Source organism: Oryctolagus cuniculus, chromosome 11 (genome assembly GCF_964237555.1).
Source record: "Oryctolagus cuniculus chromosome 11, mOryCun1.1, whole genome shotgun sequence".
Lineage (NCBI taxonomy): Eukaryota > Metazoa > Chordata > Mammalia > Lagomorpha > Leporidae > Oryctolagus > Oryctolagus cuniculus.
The window spans coordinates 96,428,596-96,442,639 of record NC_091442.1 but is presented as its reverse complement, the minus strand read 5'-3'; the positions used below and the strand labels follow the sequence as shown (position 1 = coordinate 96,442,639).

Here is a 14,044-nt window from a genome sequence, read left to right as displayed (position 1 = left end):
GTAATTTTATAGAGAGATTGTGAAGAGAGGAACATTTTTAGACAGGAAAAGAAGCGCTATGTTTCATTAAAATGAATCAAAAACTTAGAAATAGTCTAAAGACAATGATACTGGGAGTAAGACTAAGGAAATTAAAAAATGTGTAAGAGAATAGGTTGCATGTCATCTATATAATGACTACAATTAAAACTCTCAAAGTGAATTTCATCAAAAAGTAGATTATGAGGTAGAGCCCTAAGGAATTTCTACTATAACCTAAGAGTTATACCTTAGAGTTAGTACTTTCTAAGGACAAACACAAAAAGCCAACTGAGCTCCAGATCCATAGGATCCACTTGCTTTCAGAATTGTGGCCCACCAGATGATGCAGACTCTTCAGATTTAATCTAACACTGGGTTCATCCTCCTCACTGCCCAACCTGCTTCCCCGCTTGTGTGAATAGCACCTCCATCCACCCAAACACCCAGTCAGAAATGAGAGGCCTCCTGTCTCCCTCCTCTGTCTTCCAACTCACACATCTACTAATGCTAAGCTCTCAAACATCAAACTTTTCCTTTATCCCCCCCCCCCCCTTATTCTCATTGGTGGCCCATTTAGATCTTCAACTTTTTTAAAAGATTTATTTATTTATTTGAAAGTCAGAGTTACAGAGAGAGGGAAAGAGAGAGAGAAAGGCCTTCCATTCGCTGATTCATTCCCCAAGTAGCCACAATGGCCAGGGCAGAGCCAGGCATTCTTCTGGATCTCCCACACTGGTGGCAGGAATCCAAGCACTTGCGCTATCTTCCATTGTTTTTCCCAGGCCATTAGCAGGGAGTTGGATTGGAAGTAGAACAGCAAGGACATGAACTGGCTCCCATGCAGGATGCCAGTGTTGCAGACAGGGACTTTACCAGCTACACCACAATGCCAGCCCCTAGATCTTCAATGTTTTCCACTCTACTATTATGAGAATTTCCTAACAGGTCTCCCTAACTGTAATCTTCCCCTCTATCACTTTATCCCATATACAGAACCTCTTGAATGATTTTCTGATGCGCAAGTATCAGGAATGTTAGCTTACTTTTTAAAACTCCTAAGCACAAAATCCTTCATAAGGCTCTTCCTACATTTACCTCCTCATATGCTGGGTTCCATTCAATCTGAACTCCTTGCTGTTTCCCCAGCAAACTTTATTTCACATGCTTCTGTTCCCTCTGCTGTGGAGTTCTTCCCCTAGCCCCCACGGGTAACTCTGAACCATCCCTCAGGTTCAATCACATTTGGTATCAATTGTTTTTTTATTCCACTATCTTCTCTCCTTAAGAGTTAACAACTTTCAACTAGATATTATTTGATCACCCAGCTCTTCATAAGCTCAATGAACTTACATTCATTACTTTCACAAATATATCTGCCAATGAATTATACAAGTGAATACGAACAAAGCTTGCTCAAAGAACTTCTCACAGTTTGTTATGGAAGATAGATACGAAAAAAGATTTTAAAAAATCATTGAAGTGAGAATCAGATAGCTGGTAAGAATCAACAAGCACTTGAGCCCATACTGTGGTGCAGTGGGTTAAGATGCAACCTGTGACACTGGAATCCCCTATCAGAGTGCTGCTTCGAGTCCCAGCTGCTCTACTTCTGACCCAGCTCCCTGCTAATGTCCCTGGAAGGCCAAGAAAAGATGGCCCAAGTGCTTGGGTCCCTGTCACCCATATGGGAGACAGGGCAGCCATTTGAGGAGTAACCCAATGAATGGAAGATTTCTCTGTCTCCCTATATCCCTGTCACTCTGCCTTTCAAATAAATAAAAAATGTGAGCACCTACAAACAGAAGAGCAATTGTAGTATCTAAAGAACTGAGAACAATATATATTGCCCAATCATTAGCTGCACTCAACTTTTTTTTAACAGCAACTCAAAATCTGATGAAGAAATGGATAAAGGACTAAGGACAAAATCAACTATTTATCAAGAAGATGAATAAAAGCAACACACTAAACAACTGTTAAAGACTAGTAAAAATTACAAGAACTCTTGAAAAATTCCCTAAAAACTGGTTAAATTCTTTCACTGAAATAAAGGAAGGGGTGGTGGCTGTAGTGCAGTGGGTTAAGCTACTGCATGGGATACCCACATCCCATGTTGGATGGAGTACCTGGGATCACACCCCAGCTCCTTTGCTTTGAATCCAGGTTCTTGCTAATACATACCCCTGGAGGCAGCAGTTGATGGTCCAAGTACTTGGGTTCCTACCATCCACATGGGAGATCTGGATGGTGTTCTTGGCTCTTGGATTTGGCCTGGCCCGGCCCCAGCTATTGCAGGAATTTGGTGAGTGAACCAACAATGGAAAATACCTCAGGGCCAGTGCTGTGGTGTAGCGGGTAAAGCTGCTACCTGCAGCGCTAGCATCCCATATAGGCAATGGTTCAAGTCCTGGCTGCTCCACTTCTGACCCAGCTCTCTGCTACGGCCTAGGAAAGCAGTAGAAGATGGCCTGAGGTCAGCACTGTGGTGCAGAGTGTTAAAGTCCCAGCCTACAGTTCCAGCATCCCATATGGGTGCTGGTTCAAGTCCTATCTGCTACTCTTCTGAGTCAGCTCTCTGCTATGGCCTGGAAAGCAGTAGAAGATGGCCCAACTCCTTGGGTCCCTGTACCTGCATGGGAGATCTGGAAGAAGCTCCTGGCTCTTGGCTTTGGATCAGCACAGCTCTGGCTATTGCCATCATTTGGGGAGTAAACCAGCAGATGCAAGACCTCTCTCTCTCTGGCTCTATCTCTCTCTCTAACTCTTTCAAATAAATAAACTAATTCTTTTAAAAAAATAAGAAGAAGAAGAAGAAGAAGGCCCAAGTCCTTGGGCCCCTGCACCTGCATGGGAGACCCAGAAGAAGCTCCAGGCTCCTGGCTTCAGCCATTGCAGTCATCTGGGGAGTGAACTAGCAAATGGAAGACCTCTCTCTCTCACTCTCTCTCTCTCTCTGCATCTGCCTTTGTAACTCCACAATTCAAATAAACAAATACATTTCTAAAAACAAAATCTCTCTCCTCTCTCTCTCCACTTCTGCCCCCCTCAACCTCTACCTCAGTTGTTCTGCCTTTCAAATAAATCTTTCAAATAAAATAAAGGAAAAATGATGTTTAGTGTATACTTATATGTAGATTTAAAAATAAAATATAGCAGGTAATTGTATTTGGGATTAATTTTCCCACAGAAAATAACATTTCAGAAGTCATTAATGCAAGAAAAGTTATGTGTTCCGTTAATGTGTCTAGGTGGAGTTGAAAAAAATGGAACTTACTGTCCACGAGGATACCAACGGTGCTTAGTAGTAAAGAACATTTTGCTAAGTTGTTCTATCATGGGTCCTTGCTCAAGGTGTTCACTTTTTTCTTCTAATCTGGTTTTCAGCACTTGATCATGTGTTTCTTCATTATTAAGTACAGGATCTGGTCGAGGGATAGGCTATAAAATAATCAGTAGCAAACAGAATCAAAATGTAGGAACATGCATGGTGAGCATTTGACTGAGTTTCTAGTAAAAGTTATACTCAGTCATTCATAGAGTATCTCAGGGAGGGTAAATAAGTAATCAGAACAGTTTCATTTGGTTACATTGTTCAATGAAGAATCAGAAATAGGGGCTAGGATTGTAGTGCATAGGATTAAGCTACTGCCTGTGATAGCAGCATCCCAATATGAGCGCTGGTTCGAGTCCCGGCTGCTCCACTTCTGACTCAGCATGGGAAGGCACTGGAAGATGGCTCAAGCACTTGAGCCCCTGTCACCCAGGTGGGAGACCTGCATGGAGTTCCAGGCTCCTGGCTTCAGCCTGGCTCAACCCCGGCCATTGCAGCCATTTGGGGAGTAAGCCAGGGAATGGAAGATCCCCTTCTCTGTCTCTCTGTAACTCTGCCTTCAAGTAACTAAAATAATTTTTTAAAAATAAAGAAAATAAAATAAAAATAAAAGGAATCAGAAATAGTTTTCTTCATATACCAGTTTTTGGGTTTCTTTTCCAATAATGAAATTATTATTTAAAGTTACTTTCTTCTCTAATGATAAAGTACTTATTTTTAAAGAACACTCATTTATTTATTTGAAAGGCAGAGTTACAGAGAGAGAGGGAAAGACAGAGGAAGAGATCTTCCATCTGCAAGTTCACTCTTCAAATGGCTGCAATGGCGAGGGCTGCAACATGCTGAAGCCAAAAGCTCCATCTGCATCTCCCATATGGGTGGCAACGACCCAAGCATTTGTGTCATCTTCCACTGCTTTCCCAAGTGCACTAGCAGAGAGCTGGATCCAAAGTGGAGCAGCCAGGACACAAACTGGCACCCATATGGGATGCCAGCATCACAGATGGTAGTTTAACCTACTATGCCATAACACTGGCCCCCAAGTATTTATTAATTTAAATTTTCATTTCCCAGAAGTATAAATTATACCTATTATAATTTTAATCTAAAAGTTTACAGCCTACCATATATATGTATATATATGTATATCATTAATATAGGATACAATGAAAAACCTTTCATTAGAAATGATACTTCTTATATCCCGTAGAAGTAGGAAAATTTTCACCGTTTTCATTTGAAGTGAAGAAATATCATCACATAATGTTTTATGGTAACTTGAGTAGCTTCTCTCCCCAAAACATTAATTACTAAAAATCTCATCTCTCCAACATACAAGTCAAACTACATATTGCCATCAGTAAGAATCACTGCCTTAGAAGGTCAAGAACTCTATTTTACAGTTGTTTGTTATGACAATATAAAGGAAATCTGCATTTACAATCAGGTAAGAAACATGCAAACACCCTCTTTATAGTCATATACTATAAGTGCCAACTATTACATTCCTACCATGATATTAAGTGTTACAACATATCTGTTTATTTAGTTTATGTGCAGGAAACAAAATGGCCTCTGCCTTTGTAAGTACATAGAGGTGGCACATCTGAACATGCAGTATGGAAATGCAAAGCAACAAAGACATCAGTAAGAAGAGAAAAGAAAAGGGAGTCTTTGGCGCCATGGCTCATGTGGTTAATCCTCCACCTGCAGCGCCGGCATCCCATATGGGCGCCGGTTCTAGTCCTGGTTGCTCCTCTTCCAGTCCAGCTCTCTGCTGTGGCCCGGGAGGGCAGTGGAGGATTGCCCAAGTGCCTGGGCCCTTGCACGCCCATGGGAGACCAGGAGGAAGCACCTGGCTCCTGGCTTCAGATCGGCGCAGCGCTGGCCATAGCGGCCATTTGGGGAGTGAATCAACGGAAGGAAGACCTTTCTCTCTGTCTCCCTCTCTCTCACTGTCTATAACTCTACCTGTCAAAAAAATAAATAAATCCTTAAAAAAAAAAAAGGGAGTGGAGTCAGACTTGTAACAGAGTGTACAATATAGTCTCCAAGGGAAAACACATAGTATGAGTAAGTAAAGAAACATAGGTAAGAACATTAAGTAAAAGGGTAATTTTAAAAGATGGATCTTGGGGCCAGTGTTGTGGCATAGCAGGTTAAGACGCTGCCTGCAGCATTGGCATCCCATATGGGCGCCGGTTTGAGTCCCAGCTGCTCCACTTCTGATCCAGCTCTCTGCTATGGCCTGGGAAAGCAGCAGAAGATGGCCAAGTCCTTGGGCCCCTAAACCCTCATGGGAGACCCGGAAGAAGCTCCTGGCTCCTGGCTTCAGATAGGCATAGCTCTGGCCATTGCAGACAATTGGGGAGTGAACCATCAGATGGAAGATCTCTCTCTCTCTCTGCCTCTCCTCTCTCTTTGTAACTCTGACTTTCAAATAAATTAAAAAAAAAAAAAAAGATGGATTTCAAACAGATTATGAAAGGCTTTCTAAGTTAAATTAATTAAGGAACCCCTTCCTTATTAGTGGTGTAGTATATTATTCCCTCCTAGTGTAAGAGAGGATAAGGGAGAAATATAACTAAGAGGGTAAAAGCTTGAGCTTTGGCCTCTTATTCTGTCATTTACTACCTCTGTGACCTTGTGCATATTATTGAACCCTCAGATGTCCTTTCTGAAAAATCAGAGTAAAATCTACTCAGAAAGGTTTGTTGAGGATGAATTGAAATAGTATACAGTACATTTAGCTGTGCCTAGTACTCTAAGAATTTAATAAATGGTAGGTAGCAATTATCATTTCTTTTAAGGTCTCAAATAAGAAAAAAAAATTATATAAATGTATTTTAAAGAGAAAATACTTCTTAGACATTTAAATGATTTTAAAAGATCATCTCTTTATATAAAGTAACATATTAATGTGTCTTTGTAAATTGTTACATATCATGAGAGGGACTGAAAAACAGAATTAGAGCTGTGAAAGCTGTCAGAATCAAAATGGACTCACCTGTCAAACCCTACCAAATGAATAAAAAGAGAGGTTATGAAAGGAGGGAGTCTTGGGGCCAGCGCTGTGGCACAGCAGGTTAATGCCCTGGCCTGAAGCGCCAGCATCCCATATGGGCGCCAGTTCGAGACCCGGCTGCTCCTTTTCGATCCAGCTCTCTGCTATGGCCTGGGAAAGCAGTGGAAGAGGGCCCAAGTCCTTGGGCCCCTGCACCCATGTGAAAGACCCGGAAGAAGCTTCTAGCTCCTGGCTTCAGATCGGCACAGCTCCGGCCAATTGGGGAGTGAACCATCAGACAGAGGACCTCTCTCTTTCTCTCTCTCTCTCTCTCTGCCTCTCCTCTCTCTGTGTAACTCTGACTTTCAAAAAATACAATAAATCTTTAAAAAAAAAAAAAAAGAAAGGAAGGAGTCTCACACACACATGCCTATAGCAACAACCATCACAAGAGACTATGCTAGAAGCACAATCTTGCCCAAGGCCACTGCAACCTTACACAAAGAATTATACACAACACAAAGGCATCTGCACAACAACTGCCCATTCAACCTTAGACCAATGCCACCCACATTGTTGATCTTTGTAGCCAAGGACTATTGTTTCAAAACAATGTACATAACTTTCTTCCTCATTTTGCCTTTAAAAGCTTCCCTTTGGGGCTGGCACTGTGGCACAGCAGGTTAAGCCACCACTTGTGATGCTGGCATCACATATGAGCACCAATTCAAGTACAGCTATTCTACCTCCAACCAAGCAGCTGGTTAATGCACCTAGGAAAGCAACACGAGATGGCTTGAGTACTTGGACCCCTGTACCCATGTGGGAGACCTGGATGGAGTCCTAGGCTCCTGGCTTCAGCCTGGGTCAGCCCTGGCCATTAAAGCCTTTCAGGGAATGAACCAAGGAATGGAAGATCCCTCTCTGTGTCTCTCCCTCTCTCTAACTCGACCTTCAAATAAATAAATAAATCTTTAAGAAAATAACAACAACAAAAACCCTTCTCCTTGCCTCAGCCTCCCTGAATACACTTACAGTTTACTATAGCACAAGCATTCTCACTGCACTGCTCTGTTATTCTCAGATAAGCTTTTATCTTTGAGGTCTCTCTGTGTTACTATTTAGGTTGACAGACCCTATAAAACAACACTTTTCTCTCTTTCAGATTATACATGTTACTAAAGAGAAACTTCTTAAAAATATTTCACAGGTTTTGTTTTTTAAAGATATATTTATTTATCTGAAAGTCGGAGTTACAGAGAGAATGAGGAACAGACAGAGATTTTCCATCCACTGGTTCACTTCCCAAATGGCTGCAATGGTCAGGGCTGGGCCAGGCCCAAACCAGAAGCCAGGAGCTTCATCTGGGTCCCCAATGTGGAGGCAGAGGCCCAAGGACTTGGGCCATCTTCCATAGCTTTCCAGGCAAATTATCAGGGAGCTGGATGAGAAGTAGAGCAGCCAAGACTTGAACTGGCACCCATATGAGATGCTGGTACTGCAGATAGCAACTTAATCCACTATACCATAGCACTGGCCCCAAGATGAAATGTTTTCAATATTATCAAATGGGGCCAGCACTGTGGTGTAGCGGGTAAAGCTGCTACCTGCAGTGCCGGCATCCCATATGGATGCAAGTTCGAGTCCTGGCTGCTCCACTCCAATCCAGCTCTCTGCTATGGCCTGGGAAAGTAGTACAAGATAGTCCAAGTCCTTGGGCTCCTGTACCCCACCATGGGAGACCTGGAGGAAGCTCCTGGCTCCTGGCTCTATATCGGCGCAGCTCTGCTCATTGCAGCCAACTGGGGAGAGAACCAGTGGATGGAAGACCTCTCTCTTTCTCTCTGCCTCTCCTTCTTTCTGTGTGTAACTCTGACTTTCAAATAAATAAGTAAATCTTTAAAAAAGAAAAAGACACTAGGATTAACAGATTTTTCAAAGCCTATACCAAGAGCCTTTGGCAGACTCAGAATGGATCTTTTTGGGCAAACAAGAAAAATTAAGCAAAAATTAAAAAAAAAAAAACTGAATGCCAACATTCAGAAATGTCATCCTTCATTTCTCTTATTTTTCCTAAGAATTCTCAAAATTTGAGTTTTAAAATTTTCCACTATACATACTACTAAAAAGAAGTATTTTTATATCCTTACCTTCTTTTCCCATATCATTTTTTCATCCCCAGTATAATAACCTTATTTTCCTCAACTAGAAATTCCAAAATCTAGAATAACATTTTTAGAATATTAGTACTTTAGGAGCTGGTGTTATGGTGTAGCAGGTAAAGCCACCGCCTGCAGTGCTGGCATCCCATATGGCTGCCGGTTCGAGACCCCGCTGCTCCACTTCTGATCCAGCTCTCTGCTATGGCCTGGAAAAGCAATAGAAGATGACCCAAGTCCTTGGGCTCCTGTACCCGCATAGGAGACCCGGAAGAAGTTCCTGGCTCCTGGCTTCAGATCTGCAAAGCTCCAGCAGTTGCGGCCAACTGGGGAGTGAACCAATGGATGGAAGACCTCTCTCTCTCTCTCTCTCTGCCTCTCTTTCTCTCTCTGTGTAACTCTGACTTTCAAAGTAAATAAATAAATCTTTATATATATAAAAACAGGGGCCAGCACTGTTGTACAACAGGTTAAGTTGCCACTTTCAATGCTAACATCCCATATCGGAGTGCCGGTTAAAGTTCTGGCTGCTCTGCTTCTGATCCAGCTTCCTGCTGATGCACCTGGGAAGGCAGCAGATGACGGCCAAGTACTTGGGCCCCTGCCACCCATGTGGGAGACCAGAATGAATTCCCTGGCTTCTGGCTTTGGCCTGGTTCAGACCTGGCTATTGCAGCCATTTGGGGAATCAAACAGCAGGTGGAAGTTCTCTCTCTCTCTTGCTCTCACTCTATCTTTCTAAAAAATAAATCTTTAAAATAAAAAACCTTAATATTCAGACAATTTTTCTCTATGGATGAACATTCAGTATAAACATTTAGAATGAATATTTCTAAGGCAAATTAAAACTGTAAGAGATTTTCTTATACATACTTTTGTGTGTTCGTATGGAATGTCCACAGAAGGGTGATAGCATACTATTGTCCTGCCATCCGATGTCAAAGCAAGCTCCACTTTGCTAAAAAAGAATGTGTTAAAATTATAGTGCATTCAAGGTAGAATGATTATTTGTTGAGTTGTAGTTAATTAATCACAAATTGCTGAAGAACAGTGCTACGTTACTAGATTGGCAAATCTGGTGCCCATAACTTAGGAGGCAACTCAAGACCAGCCTTCAGAATATCTCAGCTTAACTACCTCAACAAAGTATACTGCATAGTTGAACTCCTAGTAATTAACTCTAAAGTATATTCTGGCTAACACAGGATAAAGCATTAGATTGTTTCACCATGATTTTAAGACTGAATACCATAACATGCCTTTACTGGTCATTTAACCTGTCCAATGATTTTTGGTAAAAGATGGAGTTTTAGATACTATAAAACACAGAATTCAACCTTTTCAGATTCAGAAACTGTTACCTAGTCAATTTCATCACTATCTTTTTATCTCACTACCCACTAAATGTACAATAAAGTTAGAGTCAAAAAAGAATATATTTTTACTATAATTTTCAATAAAAACCAGGCAACCTAAGAAAATATCCTGAAATTTCTATAAATCAGAGTCTTCAGTAGAGAAAAAAAGACAATGTTTTATGTTATTATTCCTGGTTCTTAGCATAATGACTGGAACTGAATAAACAGTAAATAAATGATGGTTGAATTGAATATTTGTAATTTAGGATTATTCAACATCAAACAAAAGATAAAATAAATAACTATTTAAGCTAATAGACACGAACTCAAAGAGAAAACCATAAAACTTATTAACATTTTCAAAAAGCTAACACATTCTTCAGGAAGAGAAGACAGCATTTCTAACAGCATGTCTGTCTTACAACAAACTAAGTATTCACTGAAACACAATGATAATGATTTTTTACTTAAAATATTTGTAAGCCCAAATGCTGGATAAATAAGATCTTTGAAATAATTTTTCAAAGCAAAATTACAGAAAGAATAATCAGAAAAGCAGGAAGAAAATAAAATTAAATCACTTCAGATACAGCTAAGATGTTATTTGTTCAATTGAATCTTAATACATACCAATTATAGTCATCTGGAAGAGGAGAATATGTAGATTTATGGCAAACACAATATAAAGCTCCATCTGCAAAAACCCCAAACAGTGAAATACACTGAGTTAATCTGAGTACATGTTCTCACATACATGTAAAGGTGTTTTCACTTAATCATCTAACACTACCTGTTTACTGTGAAACAGGCCTGTATGTGGTCTAGGGACCGGTAAATCTCTGTCCCTGCCCTCAAAAAAGTACAGTCTATATAGGAGAGAGGCACAGAAAAAACAACTCAAGGAGCAGTGTTTGGCACAGCAGTTAAGATCCACTTCAAACATCTACATCTGACATCAGAATGCCTGGCTTCAAGTCCCAGTTCTGCTTACAACTCCAGCTTCACACTAAGGCACAGCCTGGGAGGCAGCAGGTGGTAGCTCCAGGACCTGGGTCCCTGTCTTTCATGGGAGATCTGGATTGAATTCCAGGATCCTGGTTTCAGCCTGACCCAGCCCTGGCCATTGCAGGTATTTAGGGAGTGAACCAGTGAATGGACGATCTGTCTGTGTCTGCTACATCTCTCTCTTTTTGCCTTTCAAATAAAAAATGAATTTTTTAAAAAAAAATTAAAAAAGGAAAATTCCAGTATAGAGGATAGGTGTTCTTGGCTTGCATAACCACTGGAAGAGAGAAAAGGGGAGATGAACAGGTCACCAAAACAAGGGTCTAGGTTCGAGAAAATCCTTCCAGAGGAAGTGATGCCTAAAGCCCTTGGCAAATGGGGAGACACGTAGGAGTTGATAAGGAGTGAGGACAACATTGCTTGCAGAGGGAATAACAGGTCCAAGGACCACAGGTAAGAAAGGAAACTAAGTATTTGAGTATTTCAGTCCTTCCAAGAAAGAACATGAAGTATTTGCATATTCCAATGTACACAGTCTATAAAAGGGGGGTGTTAGGTGATGAAATACCAAGAAATTTATTCAAGATGAACTTTTCCTAATCATCATGCTCACATTTCAGACCATATTTTCCTTTTTCAGGACACCTGCAAATTCAAGAGCCATAATTACTTTCTGAAAAGTTTGTGAAAGGTTCACCTATGTTCAGAGAAAGAGTATTTAAAAAAGTAAAACCAACTCAGTACAGTTAAAAGAAAATTATGAATATACCTGGACTAAATCCAAGGATCAGCCTCTCTCGATAGAGCCTCTTGCTCCTGCTACATGCCACTATAACATATCCTGTCCTTCCCATCTCCTCGCCTTTACCATGTCTCCCACTTGTTCAAACACCACTCATCTTTCAAAGTCAAGTGAAATGCTATTCTTCCATGAAACCTTTTTTACCCTATCTCCCGCAAGCTCCCTTACAGGGGGAACTGTGTGACCTGACCACAGTCAGTGTGTCATGACACTGCTACCCCTTCTTTATTGCCCATTGCTTTTCTGCACAGTTATTCATGTGGGTCCATGCTTCCATCCTTGAATATACTTCTTTTCTCCCCCAAACTGCATATACTTACAGGCCCAAATACAGATTCTTAAGGTCACTCTTTTCTTGCAAAAGACTGTTCAGGGCCGGCGCTGTGGCTCACTTGATTAATTCTCTGCCTGCGGTGCCGGCATCCCATATGGGCACTGGGTTCTAGTCCCAGATGCTCCTCTTCCTGTCCAGCTCTCTGCTGTGGCCCGGAGGGCAGTGGAGGATGGCCCAAGTGCTTGGGCCCCTGCACCCGCGTAGGAGATCCAGAAGAAGTTCCAGGTTCCTGACTTCGGGCTGGCCCAGCTCTGGCCATTGAGGCCATTTAGGGAGTGAACCAGCAGATGGAAGACCCCCCCTCTCGCTCTCCTTCTGCCTCTCTGTAACTCTGCCTTTCAAATAGATAAATAAATCTAAAAAAATTAATACTTGAAGAACTCATTATCTGACGTTTTACCAAGATAAAAAATTTTAGATTTGGGATGTATTAGAGGCTCTGAATATATAATCAGGACCAAAACCAAAGTTATCAATCAACTTACACCAATTCAATGTGCTAGAGTTTCAATGACAGTCAAGCCCTCAGTTATTTATAGGCTATTTTTATATATGTGTGTGTGTGTGTGTGTGTGTGTGTATTATCTGTGTTTCAGCAAAAGCAGAAATGCTGAATATTTTAAGTTACTATATTATATTAAAGACTATAGAACAGAACATGTATTGGATTAAGAAAGGTGGGGGCGGCCAGTGCTGTGGTGCAGTGGGTTAAAGCCCTGGCCTGGAGCACTGGCATCCCAAATGGGTGCTGGTTCTGGTCCCAGCTGCTCCACTTCAATCCATCTCTCTGCTATGACCGGGGAAAGCAGTGGAGAATGGCCCAAATCCTTGGGCCTTTGAACCCACATGGGAGACCTGGAAGAAGCTCCTGGCTTCAGATTGGCTCAGCTCCAGCTGTTGCAGCCATTTGCAGGGTGAACCAGTGGATGCAAGACCTCTCTTGTCTCTACCTCTATCTGCAACTCTGTCAAGGAAAGAAGGAAGGAGGGAGCGAGGTGGGAGGTTTATTCACAGCTGCCATTTATCAAATATGTGGCCTTGGGCAACTTCATAGGAGCCAGCGCACCCAAGTTTCTTTACTTTCATAAAGAAGGCAATACTACAAGCTGCCAAATTCAAAGCTGTTGTGAAGACTAAGTGGTTTAATGTTTTTAAAACCTGTACAATGTTCTACATTCCTATCTTGACTATATTTTGGGGACAATTTTAAATATTCCTTCTAGAATATAGGGAAGTGTTTTTATTTTTGCTCACTGAATTTTCTTCCTAATCATGGTTGTGCTTTGCCTCCAATCTTAATCTCCTTTGCTTTCTTATGAAACATCAATAAATACAGTAATAATGCTTCACCATTGATAATAATAAGAGGAACTATACAGAACATGGGGCTTTAGGACCTTAGAAGTCAATCAGTAACTGACTTTTAGGAGAATGAAAATGGAACAATTCTCTGGAGTAATCTAAATTTATTCTTAGGTAGACAGTAACTTAGATAAATCCAATCCATTCCACATATGAGAGGCAGGGGAAGGAACCAAAATAAATTACACATAGTACAAATTTAATGAGAGGTCTAGTGGGGGAAAAGACACAAATAATTCTCAAGGGGCAGATTAACTGGTTTCCATATTATTAACTTGTGTGAGGATTAACTGCTGTTTTGAGGCATGGACTACGTAAAAACTACTGAGATCTGACTTCTCATCAGCATTAAATTAATTTTAACTTGGTTTTACTTAAAATATAATGTAATATTATGCTCAAAGCCCTAATGAACAGGGCAGTGGGGTAAGCAAAGGGGCAGGAAAGGAACATTTCCTTTAAGAGTAGGATTTGGCAAGAACAGATGTTGGGCCTAGCACTTAAAACACCAATTAAGATTCCCCCATCCTGGGAACAGCTTTGTGGTGTAGTGGGTAAAGCAGTAGATGGCCCAAGTGCTTGGGCCCCTGCTACCCACATGGGCGACCTGGAAGAAGCTCCTGGCTCCTGGCTTCAGCCTGGCGCAGCCCGAGATGTTGTGGCTATCT

General features: G+C 41.3%; 1 protein-coding gene across 5 annotated transcripts in view; it reads right to left on the bottom strand.

The window, feature by feature from the left end:
* The window catches only part of MRPL42 (mitochondrial ribosomal protein L42), a 46,355-nt gene that overhangs the window by 9,498 nt on the left and 22,813 nt on the right, over positions 1-14,044 (bottom strand). For 2 of the 5 annotated variants that reach the window (XM_070052701.1, XM_070052702.1), the window contains 3 exons: positions 10,504-10,567; positions 9,389-9,473; positions 3,296-3,459 (listed from right to left, as the gene is read on the bottom strand). In XM_070052701.1, coding sequence (XP_069908802.1) covers positions 3,296-3,459; positions 9,389-9,473; positions 10,504-10,567 — 313 coding nt within the window. Of the gene's footprint in view, positions 1-2,202; positions 2,467-3,295; positions 3,460-9,388; positions 9,474-10,503; positions 10,568-14,044 lie in introns of all 5 variants that reach the window. The other 3 variants (XM_070052703.1, XM_070052704.1, XR_007919754.2) reach the window with 2 other exon arrangements.